The sequence below is a fragment of the Leptosomus discolor genome, chromosome 7, assembly GCF_034619465.1.
Source record: "Leptosomus discolor isolate bLepDis1 chromosome 7, bLepDis1.hap2, whole genome shotgun sequence".
NCBI classification, from domain to species: domain Eukaryota; kingdom Metazoa; phylum Chordata; class Aves; order Leptosomiformes; family Leptosomidae; genus Leptosomus; species Leptosomus discolor.
Genome location: NC_141397.1, coordinates 59,731,711 through 59,751,915, shown reverse-complemented (window position 1 = coordinate 59,751,915; position 20,205 = coordinate 59,731,711). Strand labels below are relative to the sequence as shown.

Below are 20,205 nucleotides of genomic sequence, written 5' to 3'. Positions count from 1 at the left end.
CGTGGGATGCATTTCGTGCCTCTCGGATATTCTACGCTGAAAGCTGCGTGCTGAGATACTGTGGACTTCTTTCTGTGCACAGCAGCCATGAACCTTTCTCATTTATTTTTCAGTCGCAGGGGAGGATTATTTTCAGAACAACAGAGTCTGAAATTTAAATTTGTGCAGGTTTTAAACAGGCTGATATTTCTGAAGTTTTTTACGCTCTCTGATATTAGGAGATTAGTTTGAGACACGATCTTTCGATCCTCATAAAGGTTTAATGTTATTTTGTAGCTAAGCTGTTAATAATTAGCTAGAGATTTTATAGATATACGTATATGGTTTCCACTGAGGTTTTAAGCTAAGGAGTGATTTCGTATACCCTTTGTATCCCAGTCCAGATGTTCAAGTCCTATTTCCCTACGTTCCAACAGATGGATGCCAAAAATTTAGGGAAATTTACACTGTTTCTCAGTGTAGTATGTATAATATACTGTATTATTGAGCTAGGAGGTAGAAGAGTGAAGACTGTTGTCCCAATTTCTTTAGCTATTTCCCTCACTAGCAACAGAAAGCACTTAATTCTTAAGGTCTAATGGTGAGAATTCTCCAAGGGAGCATTATTTTTTCCTCTCCCAGGCCAAGTATGATGCAGCTGACTAATGCTAAGTCCCTCCTGATTAATTTAATGGTAGCTAAACAGTGCAGAAATAGCGAGAAGCCACCAGTTCTTCTGATAACACTGCCTTCTCTATGTCTGCAGTAATCAGCAGCATGCTGTCTAACATATAAAAGTCTCTAAATTAAACAAGCATTTCAATTTTCCTTTCTGACTAATAATTTTCCTTTTTTTTTTTTTTTTTCCAAATCCAATGATTTGAGTGCTAGACTTTCAGAGCTGCCTGTTATTTGCATATCTGAAAAATAACATGATCTAAGTAATGGTAATATGAAATGAATATATAGATGGATCTAGAAAAGACATTTTGGCTTAAAGAGCCAAGAAAAGTATGATATTTGCAATATGTAAGGTAGCGCTAATTTTAGAGATACTATTCAAATTTAATGCTATGCACACACTTTTCTGGATCAGGGTGTCTAACCCAAAATGTTTTAATGATGTCAGATTAAAGCATTAATTTCCTTAAATCTGAAAAATACTGTAAACATTTTGCACCAGAAACTATAACTTTGAATTTCCTGACCTTTGAGCTTGTTACATATCACGTGTGTCTTCACCCACATGAAATGCAGATGAATTGTTGTTTATTTCTTGAAAAGTGATGGGCAAAGCAACCATAGTTCCAATCTTAGCAGCTTAAATTTTCTGGTTTTCCCTGCACCATCTCCAATTTGTCTATGTCTGAACAAATAGGCAGTTGGAGATGACGTAAAAATGATACAGAGGTTTAGAAAACATGACCTGAGAGGAAATACTAAGAGGATTGAATTTATTTTGTTTAGAGAAGACTGAAAAATGATACGCTAAAAGGTTGCAAGTACAGAGAGAATAGAGTGCTTAATTGCTCTTCACAACAAATAAAGATACAAAAAAAAAAAAAATTATGGGCTATTTTTCAGCATAGAAGATGTGGAAAAAATTTCTATCATCTTGCTGATATAGATGAGAAGTCCCTCTTACTGGAGATCTTGAGAAACGGGGTATAGAAGTGTCTTTCAGGGATACTCTTGTTTCTGCTTCTGAGGAGAGCTGGATCAAGAGACTACTGAGAAGCCCCAGCCCTACAATTCCCAATCACTCTGTCCACAGTCCCAGGAAGGAATTTTTTAATCTCTTCTTCTTCTTTCACCAGAATGTCTATTAGCTAGCTTTTCCATTTCCTCTTACGAGCAGTAAAGTACTCCTTTCCTCTCAAGTGACAAGTGGTTTTTGTCCCCATCAAAGCTCATTTCCAAGTGTAGGGGGAAAAAAAAGCCTAAAAAGGATGATGCTTTCTAATTTTACTCACTCACTGATACAATATTTACTGTTTTAAAATAAAATGCCTTCCATATTGTAGAAAAAAATAGGAAGAGGATATTTGCTTGTTGATTGCAAAACTCTAATGTTTTGCAAATGCTTTTGAATCAAGGTTGGCAGTACAGCACTGAAACAAGTATAGTTGGACCCTTTCTCGGGATGTCAAGTGCGTGGCTGAAGTGACTGGAGTCAAAGTGGAGATTAGATATTAGGGAGAGTCCAGAGAGTCCAGCTTGCAAGTCCTCTATTCTATTCACCAACCACATTCCTGTAAAGTGGAAGGTGTGTCCTTTTAATTTTTTAATTTTTTTTTTTTTTTTTGAGAAGTGGACACAGACTTTTAAAATCTTGACAGCTACTAAGAGTGGTTTTTTGCATCATATATCGTGGAAAAAGTCAAGTCCTCATCTGCACAGTAAATGTTAGCAGCAGGGTTAATTGCGAGGATATAGGGTGTCTTTCAAGGTTTGCAAGACAGCTATGCTCTTGGAGATACTGCTTTCAAAATGCTCTGGTGCTACCTCTTTGAAAACAGCCTTTGGCTGCAGAGTGCTACTATTTAACAGGTTTAACATTACCAAAATTTGAGATGCTGATGCCATTATTAAATTTCATTCTGCACACAAGCAAACAGTTTATCATAGTCTGTTCCCAGCAATTGTAATCCAATTTTTGTTATCTTACACTATTTAAAAAAGAGAGAGAAAGATACTGTACATCAATCTGATAAAAATGTTTAAATAACTGGTGCTTTTTTGTGATTATGTCGGTTTTATAGCAGCATTATGGAAACACGACAGGGTAACTAAAATCTGATTACGTCTAAGTCCTTGCCCATTATGTGATTATTATGAACCATGACTTCTACTGGCACATTATGAATTACATGGTCATAATACAAGGGATTTCCAATATAATTAACTGAGATTAGCAGCACTAGAGAAATCTGGGAATAATGATACAACTTTGAACAATCAGTTTTACTGTAAATGCTGCTAGCTCTGGCTTCCAGGAAACAGGAGGCTGGTGGATGTAACCACGACCTACCTGCTGCGATTTCCTGCATCTCCTTTCTCTTCCCTCCCCCCATGAAATTAATTGCAACCTTACCAGAGTACTAGGAGCTCCCTCTTATACTCTTTTATTCTCATATTATACTGATAAAACTCAAGGCTGGCTAAGATTTTCAGAAATGTCAAAAGGTCTTTAGATACCACATTTTAGGGGACTCAGCCTGAAACTGGAAAGAGCTCTGCTTTTGAAAACATAGAAATATCCACTTATTGAAGAAAAGATCCATTTAAGACAGCTCAAGTTTGACCACTTAAAGGCAGAAAGTCATGAAAATCACAGATTAGTTTCAAAGATCATAGCCAAGGTCATATTATTTCTTTAGTATCTCAGGCAAGCAAGCAATAAGTCTTTCTTTCCACAAAAGCCCAGCTTTTGGACTCAGCTGCTGAAGAGAAAGCCATCTATGTGCAGAGGGGGTTGCTCACTACTGAACCTGTCCTTTCTCATGCAGAAAGAAAAGGATTTCTACAGAGATCCAGTGGCCATCTTCTGGCTTTAGAGTAAAAAGGGAAACAGTGTGCACGAGCTGTAGGGGAAAATAAGACACTAAACCAGACCTTTTGTTTAACCAGAGGATTAAACATTTCACCCAGTAGTGCATGGACAGCTGGGGTAGAGTGGGACCTCCCCTGATTGTTGAGATGTCATTTGTTCCTGACAGAGCTGGGATTACAAAGAGGAAATTTTTTTTTCACTCTATGGGACTTCAACTGTATTTATGTATGGAGGAAATTGAAGACTTAGAGAAAAATATAAGATCACCTGCGATCTTTTGGTTCAGTCTAGTGCCTCCCTCCTTCTATGATTTATTTATAGCTCTTAATTTTTAGATTTCCTGTGAAATTGCATCTCACGGATTTCATTAAACCCTACACACCCCAGGTTTGTGCTCCTTGTTCACTTTGGTATTATTACACCTAGTCAGTACAACGACCGCCTTCATTTACTTTGCTGTGGTGATCGTACTCCTTTAACCACATACCTCCAGTGCTGTTGAGAACCGCTCCACTGCTGCTGTGTAGTTGTTCTCCTTGTAGCAAGCACTGGCTTCCTCGAGGGTCGCCTGGAGCTCTTTGTCAATGGAGGGCAAAGTCCTGCCCTTAGTTGTGCTCCGAGCACATGCTTTTTCAGAATCACGACATGCCGATGGAGTGTTTGTACAGACCACAGGCTCAGCAAACTCGAAGGAAATGTCCTCCTCTTCAGTGTATACCAACTCCATTTCTACTTCCATTAGGCTTTGTAGAGGAATATGAGGCAGATGTGTCGGCATTGACTGATTCCCAGTCTCTGACATTGTGCCTTCTTTTTCCGCAGCTATTTTTTCATAGTTTTCTGATTTCCGTTTACGGCTTGCTCTGTCTACATCATTACTTGATTTTGCCGCCTTTTTCTCTGCCATTTTTATTTTCTCCATTGCATTTTCAGCTGCTCTATCTCCAAGGTGTTTTTTGATCTCTTGCAATGTTTCTGGAGTATCATTCAATTTGTGTAGTGATACATATGGCACCTTACAAATACGCATTTGCTGGGAGATTTCATTCTTGCCACTCATGCTTATGAGAGAATTTTCGAAGTAAATGTTGTTTCCTGATGGCATAACTTGACCAAAGACAGAGCCCTAGGAGAAAATGTAGAAAAGTTAAGAATACTCGGATATTGCAAAGCCAAAAAAAGCACGCAAATGCTTTCTCCACTAGGCATATTGTAGGCACCATTATGAGAGAAAAATCTGCAATATTTAGTACATAGAATATCAGACTCGCTGTAATTACTTTCTCTTTCCTGTGTAAAAGTTTAAGGCCCCTTAAATATTTTTGATAGCTCTTGATAATGGATGTTTATTTACGTAAAGTAATGCCAGCGTACTAGTTTGTAACATCCGCAACAAGAAGGGAAAATCTTTTAGGCTTTTAATCAAAAGAAAAACAACCAAAACCCTGTGACTGATTGACTCATGCTGTATTTTATTATAGGGTGCAAAAAATCACTGTGGCCTGATTTTTGTGAGCTGGTAAGCACAGTGCCTGAGGTCAGAGAGAGGGTGTTCAAATATCAGGCAGGGTGGATGTATTCCAGAGGGGCATGATCTCCAGGTGGGGTCCCTGCTTCAGCTGCATTTCAGCCAAATTCAGATCTGGATTTGGGTTTCAAAGCCATTTCTTATTGAACTGTCTGCAAAGGACATAGGAGTGTTGCTGCTAAGAAGCAACCCTCCCCTAGTAGTTAACAGCCTAATTCTCAGTTCAGGGAACTGGTAGTGGGTTCAAACTGGTACAACAAGGTACAGAATCAAGCTCATAAACATCTTCTCAACACCACTTCCCATACAATAGGAAAGTTGACTTGATCTGCATTGTAAACTCATAATTGTGTTCAGATTCAAAGGAAATGCTGTTTTTCATCTGCCTATGCTGACTTCAGAGTGAAAAGGTGGAAGGCAGAGGTAATTATCTTCTCAGTTTTTCCATCAATTATGAAAAGTTTAATTGTAAATAGTTTTAAGGATGATTGTCTTTCAGAATGGTTTGTTAAGCATAAACACTCAGTCTTTAACCTTGTGTTATTGTTCAACAGACCTCCATATGTTTAGCACCAGTTTAATGTACTTAACTACAGGTACAGATTGTACAAAAGAAAGATACATAATAAAAGCATTTCTGTTCATCCAGAAATGGATTTTAAACAATAAGCAACTTGTTGAGTTTTAGTGAGGGCCCTACAGTTTGCACTACTGCACTCATAGAAGTGTCATTTCTGCTGGAATGCGTCCTGGATGGTGTGGTATGGTGAACCTTTACTGTTTAGGGCAATGGGCACTAGGCAATGGGCAGAAATTTATAGAATGGTGTAAAGGGAAGACGTGAAGGCGTTTGAGGCCATATGAGAAGCTGGTACTGAATTTTAATGTAAATAGGCTTTCAAATCTTTGTCCTGTCTTTCCCTGCTCCTCTGGCTAAGCCGGATTGCCGCCAGGACTGTCACCAGCCCTGAAGCAGAAAACTTGTTGATTTTGACATTTGTTCACAATCTCCAGGCTGAAAACTTTACTGTGGCAGAACTGCCTGTGGAGAAACTTATCCTTCCTTCCACGACTGCAAGAGAAGGAGCGAGAGGTGAGGGGATAATTGTGTGATTTAAGGTAATTTCAGCAGGCGTTTTTCAGCAATGTGCTGAGCAATCACAACTCCTACTGAGTTCAATGGGGATGGAAAACCACTGGCCCTTCCTAGATAGTGCTCCGCACTTGTCAGAATAGAGCTCAAAGGAATCATATTTATAGCAAGCTATTTTGAATGGCAGCAGTAAAGCAGCTGGAAAAGGCTAATGCACTTGCATCTGGCAGCAATTTTACCTGTTTGTAAGACATTCAATCCCTTTTTAAAACAAACCATAGCATAGCCTAAAGATTGGAAGCAGCATTTTTCAGTGCTGGCTTCAGCACTAGGTAATTTAGGAAATTATGATTTATCTTCACTGTACAGCAGAGCAGAGATACTCCAGCCAGACCCAGCACCAGCTGAGGGGATGAGCCTGATGATCTTGGTGCCAAGTCCTGCCAACATAACTGTCACATGTGGGACCTGGACCTCCATGTGGCCCCACAGTATATGGGTATACCATGTTCTGGAGGAGGAATACAGGACTTTCACAGCCTCTTGAGTGGTCTTCTAGAACTCTAGAAAATAAGATTAAGGTGTCTACATCAGACACAAGTTTGCTGGAATTTTCCCCTGAGCCGCCATGTAGTACCGAGGAGCCCTCAAGGAGAATTAGTGGACTCTTCTCCTCACCAGAGAGCAAACAAAGGCAAAGCCCTATATCTGTTAAGGGGTTGATATCAGTGTGAATGGGAAATTGGCTGGACTAAACTGTTTTCTGTGAGACTGTCTTAAAAATTTTAAAACAATTTACCACGGAATAAAAAATGCAGACCACAAACCGTGAAATACAGACCAATAATTCTTTAATCACTACAGACATTTCTCTGGTGGACCACCACCTGAAACGATCTTTGCAGTATCACGTGGATTTATACTGTCTCCATTGTATTTTTAGGTATTCAAGCTGATTAACATGACTTTGGGTTGCGCAATGGAAGCATGTTATAACTCAGGCAGGCTCACTTTAATCACTGCCTCAATAAAAAAATCCACTTCCAGGGAAAAGCTTTTAGAAAATCATTATCTTTGTCAGTTAAGTATTTTCCTGAGACTTTGGTTAAAATGTCTGGTTTTTATTTTGGAAGTGTTTGCTGTAAAATGCTTCTAATGAATCGCTATGCAGAGGAATATAGACAGACAATTTAGCGCTATGGTCAGAAGGAAACTACTCTAAATATGTGAACTCTCGGGAATGATCTTTCTGATCAGTAATAAGCAAGTTCAGCTTTCTGCATATTTGAGGGTTAATCTTTCCTGAGAGATGTCTGTCCATGGCACTACCAGCTACTACAGCTAAGTATTTTATTGGATCCATTGGTAAGGAAACCACATCTCTTCGAGAACAGCGCTTACCCCCCAAAAAATATGAATGCAAAAGGAAAATAAGTTCATTTATCTTTTAAAATCTTCCGGGTTTGTCTGTTGATTTCCAAACATATCTAAGAAAACCTTCTTGGGGAGAGTGGCCTGCCTACTAGATAACGTAAACTTTTTTATGTGCATGGTCTTATGAACCCTATTACTTATGCTTTTTGTTCTGTGTCTAGTTTGAATCTGCTTTCTACATCTCCTATTATCTCACATCAGATTAGAGAAGAACCTGCTGATAAATCGCACTGGCACTTCAGCTGGAACCTAGTTGTTAAATTCTTTGCCAGTTCTTTGATGAGCCCTTTTTCTTCAGAATTTAAACTTTTGATTTCAACCAAAAAAGGTTTTGCCCTTACAGTTGTGAAGTAAAACCTTTCTAAACACCAAAGACGGCAGTGCTATCTTCCTGAATCTACATGTAGCAAGGCAGAATCACTGGGCTACTTCAGCATTGATTTAAGTGGAGTGACAGGAGAGAGGGATTTCTTCTGGCAATTCTCAGAGGGGATTAAGCTGCCTTGAAACTGGACCATTACGTTGCCATTACCAGCTCTTCGGGGCATGAATTCTGTGGGGTTGTGCTTCAGAAAAAGGTAAAAATTTCAGTAAAATCTTTCAGCAGAGAGCACAAGTCACTGCTTCTGAAGATCAGAGTTGTCTTTTATGGCAGAGGCTATGGAGGAAGAAGCAAATTCAAGGAGAGATTTCAGCCCAGAGAGATCTCTGAACAGTAAGTTGAAGTTAAAGCATCCTAGCTGCTGAATTGTGAGAAACAAGTAGTGGCCCAGCTTGCTGACTCCCCAGTCTTGGCCTGCTGGATAATACCCTTGCATAGTTCAGAGGTCTAGGGGGATGATGTGGCAGCTAGGTAGTAGAAAGGGGACCCGATCATTTAATTTCTTACTCTGAAGCAGGTTCCTTACACTGACCATTCAACAGCAGAATGGACCCATGCTCTGACACTGAACATGCCCCATAAGCACCTTGCTAAAACTCAGAGACAAATTAGGCATCAGATCTGGAGACAGCAATAATTCTCCCTCTCGTGACCCTGATCAGAACTGGCAGAGATTTCTGTTGTCACTGTCTTGTTTTGTTTTTAATTCCTCTGCAGCATAAGGTACAAGCTGCCTCGTTCAGGATGGTCTGGCTGTACCTCATCTGCTGTCCCAGAAGCTCTAGTCATTAGTGGTCCATCTGTATTTTGTGCTTTCTGCTGTGAATGTTCAACGCTGCGCGGTTTCTAGAGGATAACGTTGCAACAGTTTTCAGCCAGAGCATGACTGTATCTGCAACACACATGCATTTTGTGCACAGATACCCCATCTGTCTTTCAGTGAGCTCACTTGTGTACTGGCAACCATAACCATATAGTTGTGTTAGCCTGATACCCCACCCAGGCTAACTCACCCTGCTATAAGACACATATAATGACAACTGCCATATTAATATTCTACTTAGACAGTGATGGGACTTTTCCAGAAAGTTATAAGAGCTGAACTCTTCCATCTATAACAGTCTTTTTCTCCCAGAAGGCCATTCGAAATCACAGGGCAGTCATCTGCTACAGTTCATTTCAGTGTAAATGTTGGAACAGGCAGAACTGCATCCAAAACTATGGAGCAAGTATAAGAAAATTATACCGCTGGTACTTGTACAAGGGTTATCCCACTCCTTCAATGTCCTCTGGTACAGACAGAGAAATATACTACTGTAACAAAACATATCGAAAGCCCCACAACAGATAGGTCATTAGCTGCCCTCCCCTATAATAATTTCACTTATATTGAATTCTAGATATCCTGATCCATCTCTAAGGTGAGGATGCTCCAGTTTTATCACTTAAAAATGAAGCAAGATTTATCTGTCTTAGATTTACAGACAGATTTTCTGAATGAGCATGTGCGCTGACAACAGCCATGCCGAGATCTGAACTGGAGATTTTTCCAGTCCATCTTTCAGCGGGATGACTTTTTAAGCACTTCCTTTACTGCCGAATACCACAAAGGCTCAGACAATCTATTGATGACGAAGGTCAGCACCTTCTTAGCAGCCCATAAAGTGAGTCTCTCACAATCAGGTTTCAGACTTTTTAAGATTCTAGCCATTTCTTTAGGCAATGAAGCAACCTAGTTCTTTCATCTTGCTATTTTTATTGTTTGAAAGCCCGAGTCACATCTGATCTTTCTTATTTTTAGTTTTCTTTTTTTGGGGAAAAAAAACCCCACCTTAATGTATCTTTTTTTGTTCAGTACTCATTTCTTTGTGATAGACATAAGTAATGGCTCATTCAGTGCAAAATCAGAACTCCTTACATTTTTCTTGCTGTGATAAGAGCACACTTGCCATTATTACAGCTGCATTGTCCACATTGCTGCAGTAAAGGTTTTGTCAGCGCTTCCACTCTAAACACTATTTTCACTCACTATATTTAACCTGTTTATAAAAATAATAATAATAAATTGGGCTCTGGACTGAAATTTGGCAAGGGTAATTGTGATTTTTTTCATAGTAGTTTGCAGGGATTTACCATATTATCATAATTGCTCTTTGAGGCTGAAACCACAAAGCACTAATCTCATTAGGTTATAGACATAAGAGAAATATTAAACTGTAGTAATAATTACTGTTCACAGCTATCAGATAGCTAGTTCACTAGGAACTTCTATGCAAAGACAGTAAGCTTAGGCTTACTGTTCAAAGTAATGCAACTCTAATTCTTTCTTTTACTCACAAGAGCTTATGGAAGCTCGCTAAAGTCGAAGGTAAATGTGACAGAAACAGAATGTAAGAAACAAATCCTGGTTAAAATACTTAACGTGTCTTTAAGCATAATGTGCAAAAAGAAATAAGAAATACATTAAAATAGTCAAGAGAAGTTTTCACAGGATATGTTAATAATGTGGTTGTCATTCCCTTCTTGAACAATGTGTAAATGCAGGAAGGAAAGGATGGCATGAAGATTACTGTCATGTGTCCAGGAATCCAAGAGTCCTCTATGAAATAGCTGGGCATCAATTGGGCAAAAAAAGAAAATAGATAAATCCTTATTCCTGCCAACTTTGGATAGTCTTGAATAGTAATGGGATCTGCTTCCTCTCCCTCCTGATTTTTTTTCCCTTCTTCACTCTGTTTTTTCTGTCTTATCGTTCCTGCTTGCCTTTCTTGAAGTAAGGATACAGACAGCCATGGTCCTGTAGAGCTAGACTGAGTGATTTAAGAGGCTGCTTCTCCCAGCTGGTCAATACTACCCTTCCCTTCTACTGCAGCAGCTCCTAGTGCATTTCTGTGCAAATTAAACAGCTTGGGGTAAACAGATTCACTGAAGTACCTGGGATCTGAGTTAATCCATTCCACTAGGCACTGAAGCAGACATGAGCTAGGAGTACCCAATATGTCAGCCATGGGAGAGGGGAGAAAGACAGAGGGATAGGTAGAACGGGGAAATTTCTGCTCTGTCTTCTCCAGCAAAAGCACATCTTATGTATTTATTTGGTTTGTTGGGTTAGCCAAGACTGCAGCTTTGGCACATGGCTGCCAATCTATAACCAGCAATATTTTTAAGCTTTAAGGCAGCATCTGGGAGAGCCTGTCTCACAAGATGGGGGAGCCTATCTCACAAGACAGCTAAAACAAAGCTCTTAATATTTTCCATTTCTTTGGGGCTTCTTCACTGTCGTGTATTCTTTAAAGTATTATTTTAAAACTTTACATTATTGAGTATCTCAGCAAAAGTTAACTGCCAACAATTTAACACAAAATTAGGCACTTCAATTAGCTATTTATTGCTGTAGAGACGTGCAAGGATCTTACTAACAAGTTTTTTGAATAAAATTAGGGCTGTAAAAGGACAGTAGGCTAACAACTACAATTATAATTCAAAATAGAGAAGGAATCAGAACCTTCCCAGCAGCATATCTCAGGTCAGTGAGACAAAGCAAATATAGAAAAGAAGCATCAGTGATCACAACCTGGAAGAAGGAAAAGGAAGATTCAGTACATAGTGAAGGCTCAGGATATGTGTTTGGTAACTAGTGTGACTAAGGAAAAATGAAGAGAGAGAAATTGAGGATGTTTTCTGTATGTGTTTTTTTAGGCACTGTGTAACTGTCTTCCTTACACTCCTTCCTAGTGAAATACTTCCTCTAAAAGTGTGGGAGAAAAATACTGAGAGACAAAAGAGACAGCAGGGAAAGCATTTCAGCTCTGCGTAATGATGTCATCCTATTAGCACAAAGCCCCGTATTGTCAATTAGGAAAAAAGGTCAACACTGTGTCTGACGGGGATGTGAAGCCTGGCCAGCCTTCCTCGATTGGATTCAGCAGCTCAGCACTGCAGGAGCAGAGCAGTTCATTTTCATAGCTAAAGGGCCACTGAGGAGAGAGAGGGAGAGACAACGGAAATTTTAAAGTGGTAAAGGTTTCTACAACAGGCTCCTGAAAAGTGGACTTGTGAGAACAAATAATTCCTCTGTGTGAGGAACAAGGATGTATGTGTGTGCCTAAGGTATAAACAGACCAGTGAGCTTAGGGTAATCCCTAAATGAAAAGGAATGCAAAGATTGGTCCTACAACTGAGATTTTGTTCTGAAAAAGCTTGAGGTTTTTTTTTTTTTGGTACTGCAATATTTCCTAATTCTGTTGGGAAGACAAGAAAGCAATTTTTGAAGAGATTACAAAGCAAACGTCCAAGTGTCCTACTTGCTCTCATTCTGAAGGAGATGAAGAACTATTGATTTTCTGAAAAGATTGCTTTGAAATGGTGGGAGCTGAGTACTTGTAAAGAACGAGTGCAGAGGGGGAAAGTTTGGTTTAGGAGGGTTGCCGCAGACTGTGCTGTGGGCTTGATTAGATCTGCCAACATGCTATTAAGAGGTCTGCATCTCAGAACTGCTCTGGGCAGCCCTGCCTCCAGGATGAGGCAGGAATTCAATGAGATTTCACAGTACAGAGGAGAGCTCTCTTTCACTTCACAAAATAATCACACACCTATGGGACCAGGGCCTAGGAAAGCCCAATCCTAAAGGAGACCTATAACGACTTCCATTACTTATTGAGCAGTACACAAAACATATCAGCTGTCAGATCCACAGAAAAGAAGGTGCCTGACACCTTGCTCAGCACTTAGATGAAATGTGTAGCAAGAGGGATGTGACTGAGGATACAGATCCTTTTCTTGCTCTAGCTATACCAGACAAACAGGTTACCATGATCAAACCCAACCCTAGTTGTCCCCTTACAGCCCCCTCAGTTCTGCCGATTAACTTGTGTTAATCGAAAAGCGATGTTATTAGACGAGAGCTACCATTTTAGCTGTTGACGTTTCAGTTCACCAAATGCAAAACTCAACCGCTACCTCTTGTGATGTTTTATATGGTAAAAAGTTAGCTGCAACATCTGAGCTCCTAACTAGGACCACCCCATTTAAACAACAAATTTGGTAGCGATCCTTCTTTTCGGTTACACTATCTATGTAACTAGAATGAAGCTGGGGTGTACAGAAACTCGGTAAATCAGTGCTAGAGCTTCGTAAGTCACTAATTTTATTGGACACTTAGTTAAAAAAAATCTTTCTTTGTGTGCCTAATTCTGTGCTCTAGTAATAACACAATAAACCTCCCCAAATCAAAGTCAACCAAAGGGAGCAAGAGGAAGAAAAGGAAGGCATGAGAATGGGAAGAAGAAGAAAAGGAAGTTATCAAGTAGTGGAGCTGTTCAATCCCAGGCTGGATGGGGCTTTGAGCTACCTGATCTAGTGGAAGGTGTCCCTGCCCATGGCAAGGGGGTAGGAACTTTAAATGTCAGGGATCAGAAGGAAGATAGCCCCTCAGTCCACTAAAATTAATTTTTGCATCTTGATATGATGGCCTTTTAAAACCTTTTCTTAGTTTCTCAGAGTCCTACTTATCATAGAATGGTCTGGGTTGGAAAGGACTTTAAAGATCCATTTCCTTTTCTTGTCTTTTATTGTTGTGGTTTTTATTTCTGCCGTTGTTCTTTATGACTGTTGTATCTGATTTCCAATTTAAGAACAATAAATGGAAGAAAAAGTGTAAAAATGCACAATGCAGGGTGAAGGAACAAGGGAGCAAACAGTGGGTGCTAGCAAGTCCCTCCTGCTCTTGTAATAAGGATGGTTTTGCAGCAGGGGTTCATGGAGATCATAGCCTAAGTGGGAAATCTTAAGGACTTAGTCTAGATCTCCCACTGGTATAAATTAACACTGATCTGTCCCAAAGATTGTAGCAAGTCTGGAAAGATGGAAGCCGATGAACCTTTTGACTACAAATGTATTCCTATGATCAGAAATTCATCTTTATGAAGACTGTGCAAACAATATGCCTCAGCAAACAGAACTAAGTTCTCATTTGCCAAGTTAGCTACCGAATTTCTATGACCCTAGCAGCACAATTTGCCTTGAAGCTTCTCCTCAAGTGACCCTTAAAGGCAGTATTGAAATTCTTCTGCTTGGGCTATGGAGGCTAATAAAAGAGTCTGATAACTGGTGGGAGGGCACTGAAGCATTCATGCATATGAAATCATATGCACATCTATAACCTGAGATTTTTCTGGTGCCATGAAAAGAAATACAGAACTATTGGTGCTTAAGTCTCTCAGACTTTCAGAGCTGTTTCCAGACTCGGGTATCCCTGCAGCAAGTGATTGCTAAACAGGATGTTTATTAAAAAAAAACAACCAACAAACCAAGCAAGGTGGAGAGGTTTATTTCCAAACCAACAAGGCTTTGAATTTACCTTCAAGGAGCTGTTTTAACAATTACTGTTCTCTGAAGGTAAGCGCTAACCTGAAACCTAGAGCTGGCTTTATTGAGTGGATTATGTATACAGCAGTGAAAATTGTACAGTGCACAGGAGCAAAAAGAGGGAGAAACTTTTCTGGTTGCAATAAAACCAAATAGCCAAAGCATCACCATCAGGGACTAATCTGGCTTGGAGTCTGCTTGATTAGAAATAAGAGACAATAATTTTCTTATGGCTCCATAATTCAATTGAATAACTTGGTTTGTTATCTAATACTACTCTGTCATACAGAATGATCTGTATGTTGAAAGCCCTGTTCAGACATAAACTAATTAATTTTCATGGCAGGACAAGTCCTGTGAAGGGCTGTGCTTCTACAATATAAGAGAAATTGAGGAAGCACAATAACTCACAGGGTGAGGCTGAATTTCCCATTAGATATGTAATTAAATATTACGAGTCCCACTGGGATGTAGAGATGTTAAGCAGAGATATTAAACGAGTTAGCCATAGCTGTGCATCAGTCCCTCTTTGCCTCCTGATTCAGAGCACAATGGTGGCAGCTATCACTGACCCATCCTCTAGACTCCTTTTCTTCATACCACCACTACAATTGCCTTATGTTAATGGTATACCTCCAAGGGATTTCATCTTAGATACAGTATTTCTGCAGTAATGACAGACAGAATGAGGCAAAATTCAGGGGTCAGAATATACGATAAAGCATTTGGATGATTTATCTGTCCATCTCCTTACTTCACTAGCTGCTTTAGCAAATGTTCAAGTTACGCTTATTCCATTTCTCACAGTTGGGCAATAATGAACTTTAAATATTCCTAGGCAAAAAAAGGCTGGGAGGAAGTAAAAAGGGAAAGGTGGAAAGATAAAAAACTTACGTGATACCAGGTGAAGTACATGTCAGTAATTTGGGGATTATATTAATTAAAAAGATACTTTAATACTTTCCAAAGTCATCATTACAAACCTAGAAAACTTAAGAGCTAGGGTTTCTGGAGGGTTTTTTTTAACCTGTGTATCGCAGCTATGCATTTCACCTTAATTGCTTTGTAATTTGACATGCAAAGGTTTAATAGTGGCAGCCGAAGCAAATCCACTCACAACTGAGAGCTAAAACATGCACAGATGAGAGCTCCTGACAGGCAGAGCTTCAATTCAGCAACTTTGTACAGGCAATAGAGCTGTAACATAAAAGTTATCAGGGAAGAAAAGGATGTGAAAAAGGACTGGCTGAAATAGCTCAGATTAACATTCAAGGCAGTTCTTTGACAGCTTTTAGTTTCTTAGTATGGCTTCTGGTTTTAATTTCTTCTTTTAGCTTGGTGTCCTCATTTTCCAGTGAAGAAATTACCTTTTGTGCAATTATTTTAATCTCTGGGAATGTTTATTACCTCTGCTGTATTATTTTTGTCAATATGAATTTTAACCTTGAAATGCTACAAGAACAGCAAGGAAACTTTTCTTCCTCCCCTTGATGAATAGAAAGGTACACGGCACAAGTCCTATAGGTATGAATTTCCCGTTCAGGATGTGTGAGCGAATCTGGTCTTTGACATGTCCATAAGCAATGACAAAAACCTGTAAAAGCAGTGACAGCTGAGGGAACTCTAGTGGCAGTTGTGAGCCACTGAAAAAAACAACAAAAAGATGTGATCCAGTGGTTGATTCTAACATGGTTTTGTTCATTTTATTAAATATGTGGTTGGTCCTTGCTTTTATTTCCTATAAACTCCACTGGGACTGGAGCCAACGCTGTCACAGACTAATGCTGATTCTGTAGCCCATGCTTTTGTAACCTTTAAGTTATACTACTCTAATGTTTTATTTTATGACCTTCCTGAGAAAATTGTGCAAAGCTCCAATGGGTGCAAGATATTGCAACCTGAATATTAACTTGTAATAAGGTGACCGAACATGTTATATCAGTCGAAAGAGAACTATATTAGTTCCTTTTATCCAGCTGATTGTGCCAGGAGAAACTTGAAGTGTTCAGTATGGCTACACCTGGGATGCAAACATCATGTTATGAACTTTGACATTAGCAGAGATCTTCCAAGGTGTTCTCTTAGCTCTGAAATTTAGATTTAAAGAGGAGCAGGGTTTACAATTGCTTTTGTGTCCTGAGTACAGGTCACTTTTGGCCAGTAACTGAATCTATTAACTGGCTGTTGTATATTCAGATTTGGGAGGTGAATGATGATGCCTTGCATTTTTGTATTATCTGTTACTGTAAATCTCCCTGGGAACCATTCTTCTGAAGCTCTTACAAGGTGGCTATGAAAGACTGAGTGATGAGACTTATTCATGTGGTTTTAAGTTACGTGTAAAGCTTTGTTTACAAATTATTTAATTTTTTTTTTAATCTAGTATCAACCTGAAAGGACCAACAAGAACTAAGGTGTCAGTTATCCTCCCCAGAACTGAGAGTTAGGAAATGGGGTGAGGATGGTAGCAAATCCCTCTGGGATCACCAAAATCTGTGTTTACCCGTGGCCCAGCACTCTGCTGCTGCAATTCATTCCCGCCACCCTCCGTATGTCATGAAAAATGAAGCATGAGGGTGGGTGCTGGACTTGCACCTTCCTCCAAACCTGCCTACAGGCCGCATGACAGACAAATGTTTTGAGGTGGCAGACCACAAGTTCATCAGCTCCTGCCCAGGGGCATAAATGTCTTTTTAAATACCAGAAGCACGAAGATGCTCTTGTACCTAACTTGTATATACCTAACTTCACCTAACTGTGAAGGATCTTGCCTCCTTTTTGATGCTTTGTTTTCTTCTTGACAGTTACTGTCTTAATTGACCAACACTGAACTGTTCATTTTGAAAAAAAAGCAATCCAGCATTTGCTGCTGTCAGAGTGGCTCTGGTTTGCAGAAGACAGTAAATTCCAGGTTTTTCATTTGTGAGGCTAAGCAAAGCCATTAAAGCTTTAACTCTCAGTTGTTCCCAGCAAGGCATCATTTCAGAGGATGCTGGAATTAAGCTACTAAATAAGTAAGGGAAAAGAAAACCCCACAACAGAAAGCTAAAGGCAGGGACTTTGAGCAGGGCCTGCTTTGCATGCTGGCTTCGGTGAATTCTTGCTGCAGCTGCTCTTGCAGCTGCATTATTTTCGACATCAATCTGAGCGATGCTATGTAATAGCCTCGTTACAGAGGGATTAAAGAGCTAACAGAATCCTAAAATCTTCAGACTTTTTATAAAATTTACATTCTGAAATACCATATTTAAGCTATTTTTCAGTGTTTGAATTTAAATGGGCACAATTAGCGTTGATTTTTGTTTTGTTTTTCAACTGGTAGTTATTGCATTGAGCGAGTATTGCTCATGGTCACGGCCCTGCAAACACACACATGCAGCATCTTAATTTTATAGCAGTGAGTAGTCTCACAGAGTCACATAACATTAGACATGCAAACAAGCAGTTACAGAGCTAGGGCTTATATTTATAATGAAGAAACGTGGAATGCAGAAAAAAAAAATTTGCAGTTTTACATTGAATTTTCTGTAAGTTCTTTCAAAACAGCAATGATACGTGGAGTTGCCTCACTGTTGGCCGTATCATTTCAACCATTTGGTAAAAGCCTTAATGAGTTTGTTAGAGCAAAGGTAATCCAATGCAAAATTCTTTACATGTGTAAAACTCACTTTTACATGTGAGTACAAGTGTACTTACTTTTCCGTGTGTCCGGAGACTGCCTATAAATGTTTATCAGTGGTCACATTTGAATACCATTACCACAGTATTTCATCTATATTTCTTAAATAGTTTTGCAAGATTAGGTATGGATATCCTTGCAATACCACCAATTTGCAGAGATAACTAACGACCTTTTAAGGAGTAGGCACCATAAAGGGAACATATCCAATAAAAGACTTCGTTTTTTGATTCTAATGTAATGCAGTACAGTATCATAATTCCTGAAAACAGTGCAAGTTCAAAACGAGCTGCATGGCCACCCTGAAATACAACAATCTTATTTAGCAGACTGCTTACAACTTGGCTTCTAGAAGGTATGCAATTAGATGACAATCTCAATGTTATTTTAAAATAAGTTCCCTAGCCCTCATGGCTGCAGGAAAAAGCTTGGAAATACAACTTAAGTGTCATGGAAAGACTCAGGAAATAAAAGGAACAAAGTCAAAGAATGTATTTGTAAAAAAAAAAAAAAAAAAAATATTCCATTTTAATCTAGTTAGATGTTCCTGGTTGCCTGCCTGAGGATGTTTAATGTTTAAGGTTAACAATACTGAATGACAGAGGAAGGTTTTTATTGGTTAGGTACTGTTATAAGAGCAACATTTTTTTTTCGTTCTAATTATACTTCATGTGCATCTTTCTGGTAAGTGTGGGCAGATCATGTGATCTCTGTGCCTCATCGAGCTAGTAAGACTTCACTTCTTTTCAGTGCCACATGAATCAACTTACTAATATTTGTGAAACACAAAGGAGTTAGAATGATGAACGTCCTATAAATAAATAAATGTATCTCCATTCATTAGCCAGGAAAGCTCTGTTTTGTTTCAAGAAGTGATTACTGAAAACGCTTTACCATGTATTTTATCAGGAAACAAGATGACATTAAGTGGCAATATGTTAAAATTAGTTGCCTTCCATTCTTTTAACTTTACTGGAAAAAAGTTACATTTTCTTTTCAGATTGTATTTCCCCAAATACAAAACAGATGCATTGGGATAAATTGAGTTGGAACATATTATTAAATTAAATGAAGAAAAGGAAATATAATGAAATAAAATCTAAGTATCTGAAAAAAAAAATATTCTTTTCACAGGCCTGCAGTGGAAATCTAATGTTCCTTCTCTACTTTATCCTAGTACGAGGATGACAGGTCTTCTGTCATCTTCCAAAGTACCATCTGAGATGCCACTTCTGATCTGAACAAGAACGGGTGTCTGCTCATGGAGAACCAATTTAAAAATCCAGTTAAATGTATTAAATCTATTTCTAAACACATTGTTTGTGTTTAGTACATTTATTACTATTAGTACAATAAAATTAAATGGTGCCATTTGAGATCAGGTTCCTATTATACTTCTACATATTCATTGTAAAAGGTGTTTTTAAATAGATCAAGAGGAGGAAAGAAGTATCCTTTGCGGTCAAATGGAGATGTGGAAATGAAGCACAGAGAAATGAATCCTACTTGGAGATGTAAAAGAGACCCATGGCAGATCAGCTTCTCACTTTTAGGGCTCCTGCACTTGCCTTCCCTAAGTCCCATTTAAAAATGGTGCTGAGGCACTTTAGCACAATTATACTCACCTTGGGGGCTCTTGAGGAGCATCCCTGTTGGCGAAGTGCTAGGGAAGTGAAGCACTGGCTCAGTCCAAGCCCTTGAGCTTACTGGAGGACATGAATATGAGCAGACTTGGGCATTGCACGGCTGTCCCTGACGCAGTTGGCCCTAAATACGTTACAGCGTGCCCCAGCTTAGTAATTCCAGCTCAGCTCTTCCTTACCTCCTTGTTCAGCCCAAAATTTTGGAAATGGAAGAAACTGAACCTGCTGGAAGTTATCTTACTTCTATATAATACCAAAAGAGAAATCTATATCACCCCAACCCTGCTTCTACCTCATTCATCTCAGACTGTTGAGTGTAAGCAGAGGTTTCTGCCTACCTCGGGCCACTGCAGGAGGTATATTCATGCTCATCAGGACCTGAGCTCCACTGATGATGTGATAAAACAAAAAAACCTAAAATAGGTTTAGAAAAGGGTTTTAAGTAAGGTCCTTATTCATTTGTCAAGAGACTAAATTGCTGAACACGCTTAAATAGGAGCAAATTGTTAACCTTCCTTTCTAAAGAAATTCTGAAAATGCATTTAAAA

General features: G+C 39.1%; 1 protein-coding gene across 1 annotated transcript in view; it reads right to left on the bottom strand.

Annotated features, from left to right (window-relative positions):
• SPATA16 (spermatogenesis associated 16) overlaps positions 1 to 20,205 on the bottom strand; it is a 97,783-nt gene that overhangs the window by 75,841 nt on the left and 1,737 nt on the right. The window contains exon 2 of the mRNA XM_086468612.1: positions 4,020 to 4,658. Within this exon, the coding sequence (XP_086324738.1) occupies positions 4,020 to 4,658 (639 nt within the window). The remainder of the gene's footprint in view (positions 1 to 4,019; positions 4,659 to 20,205) is intronic.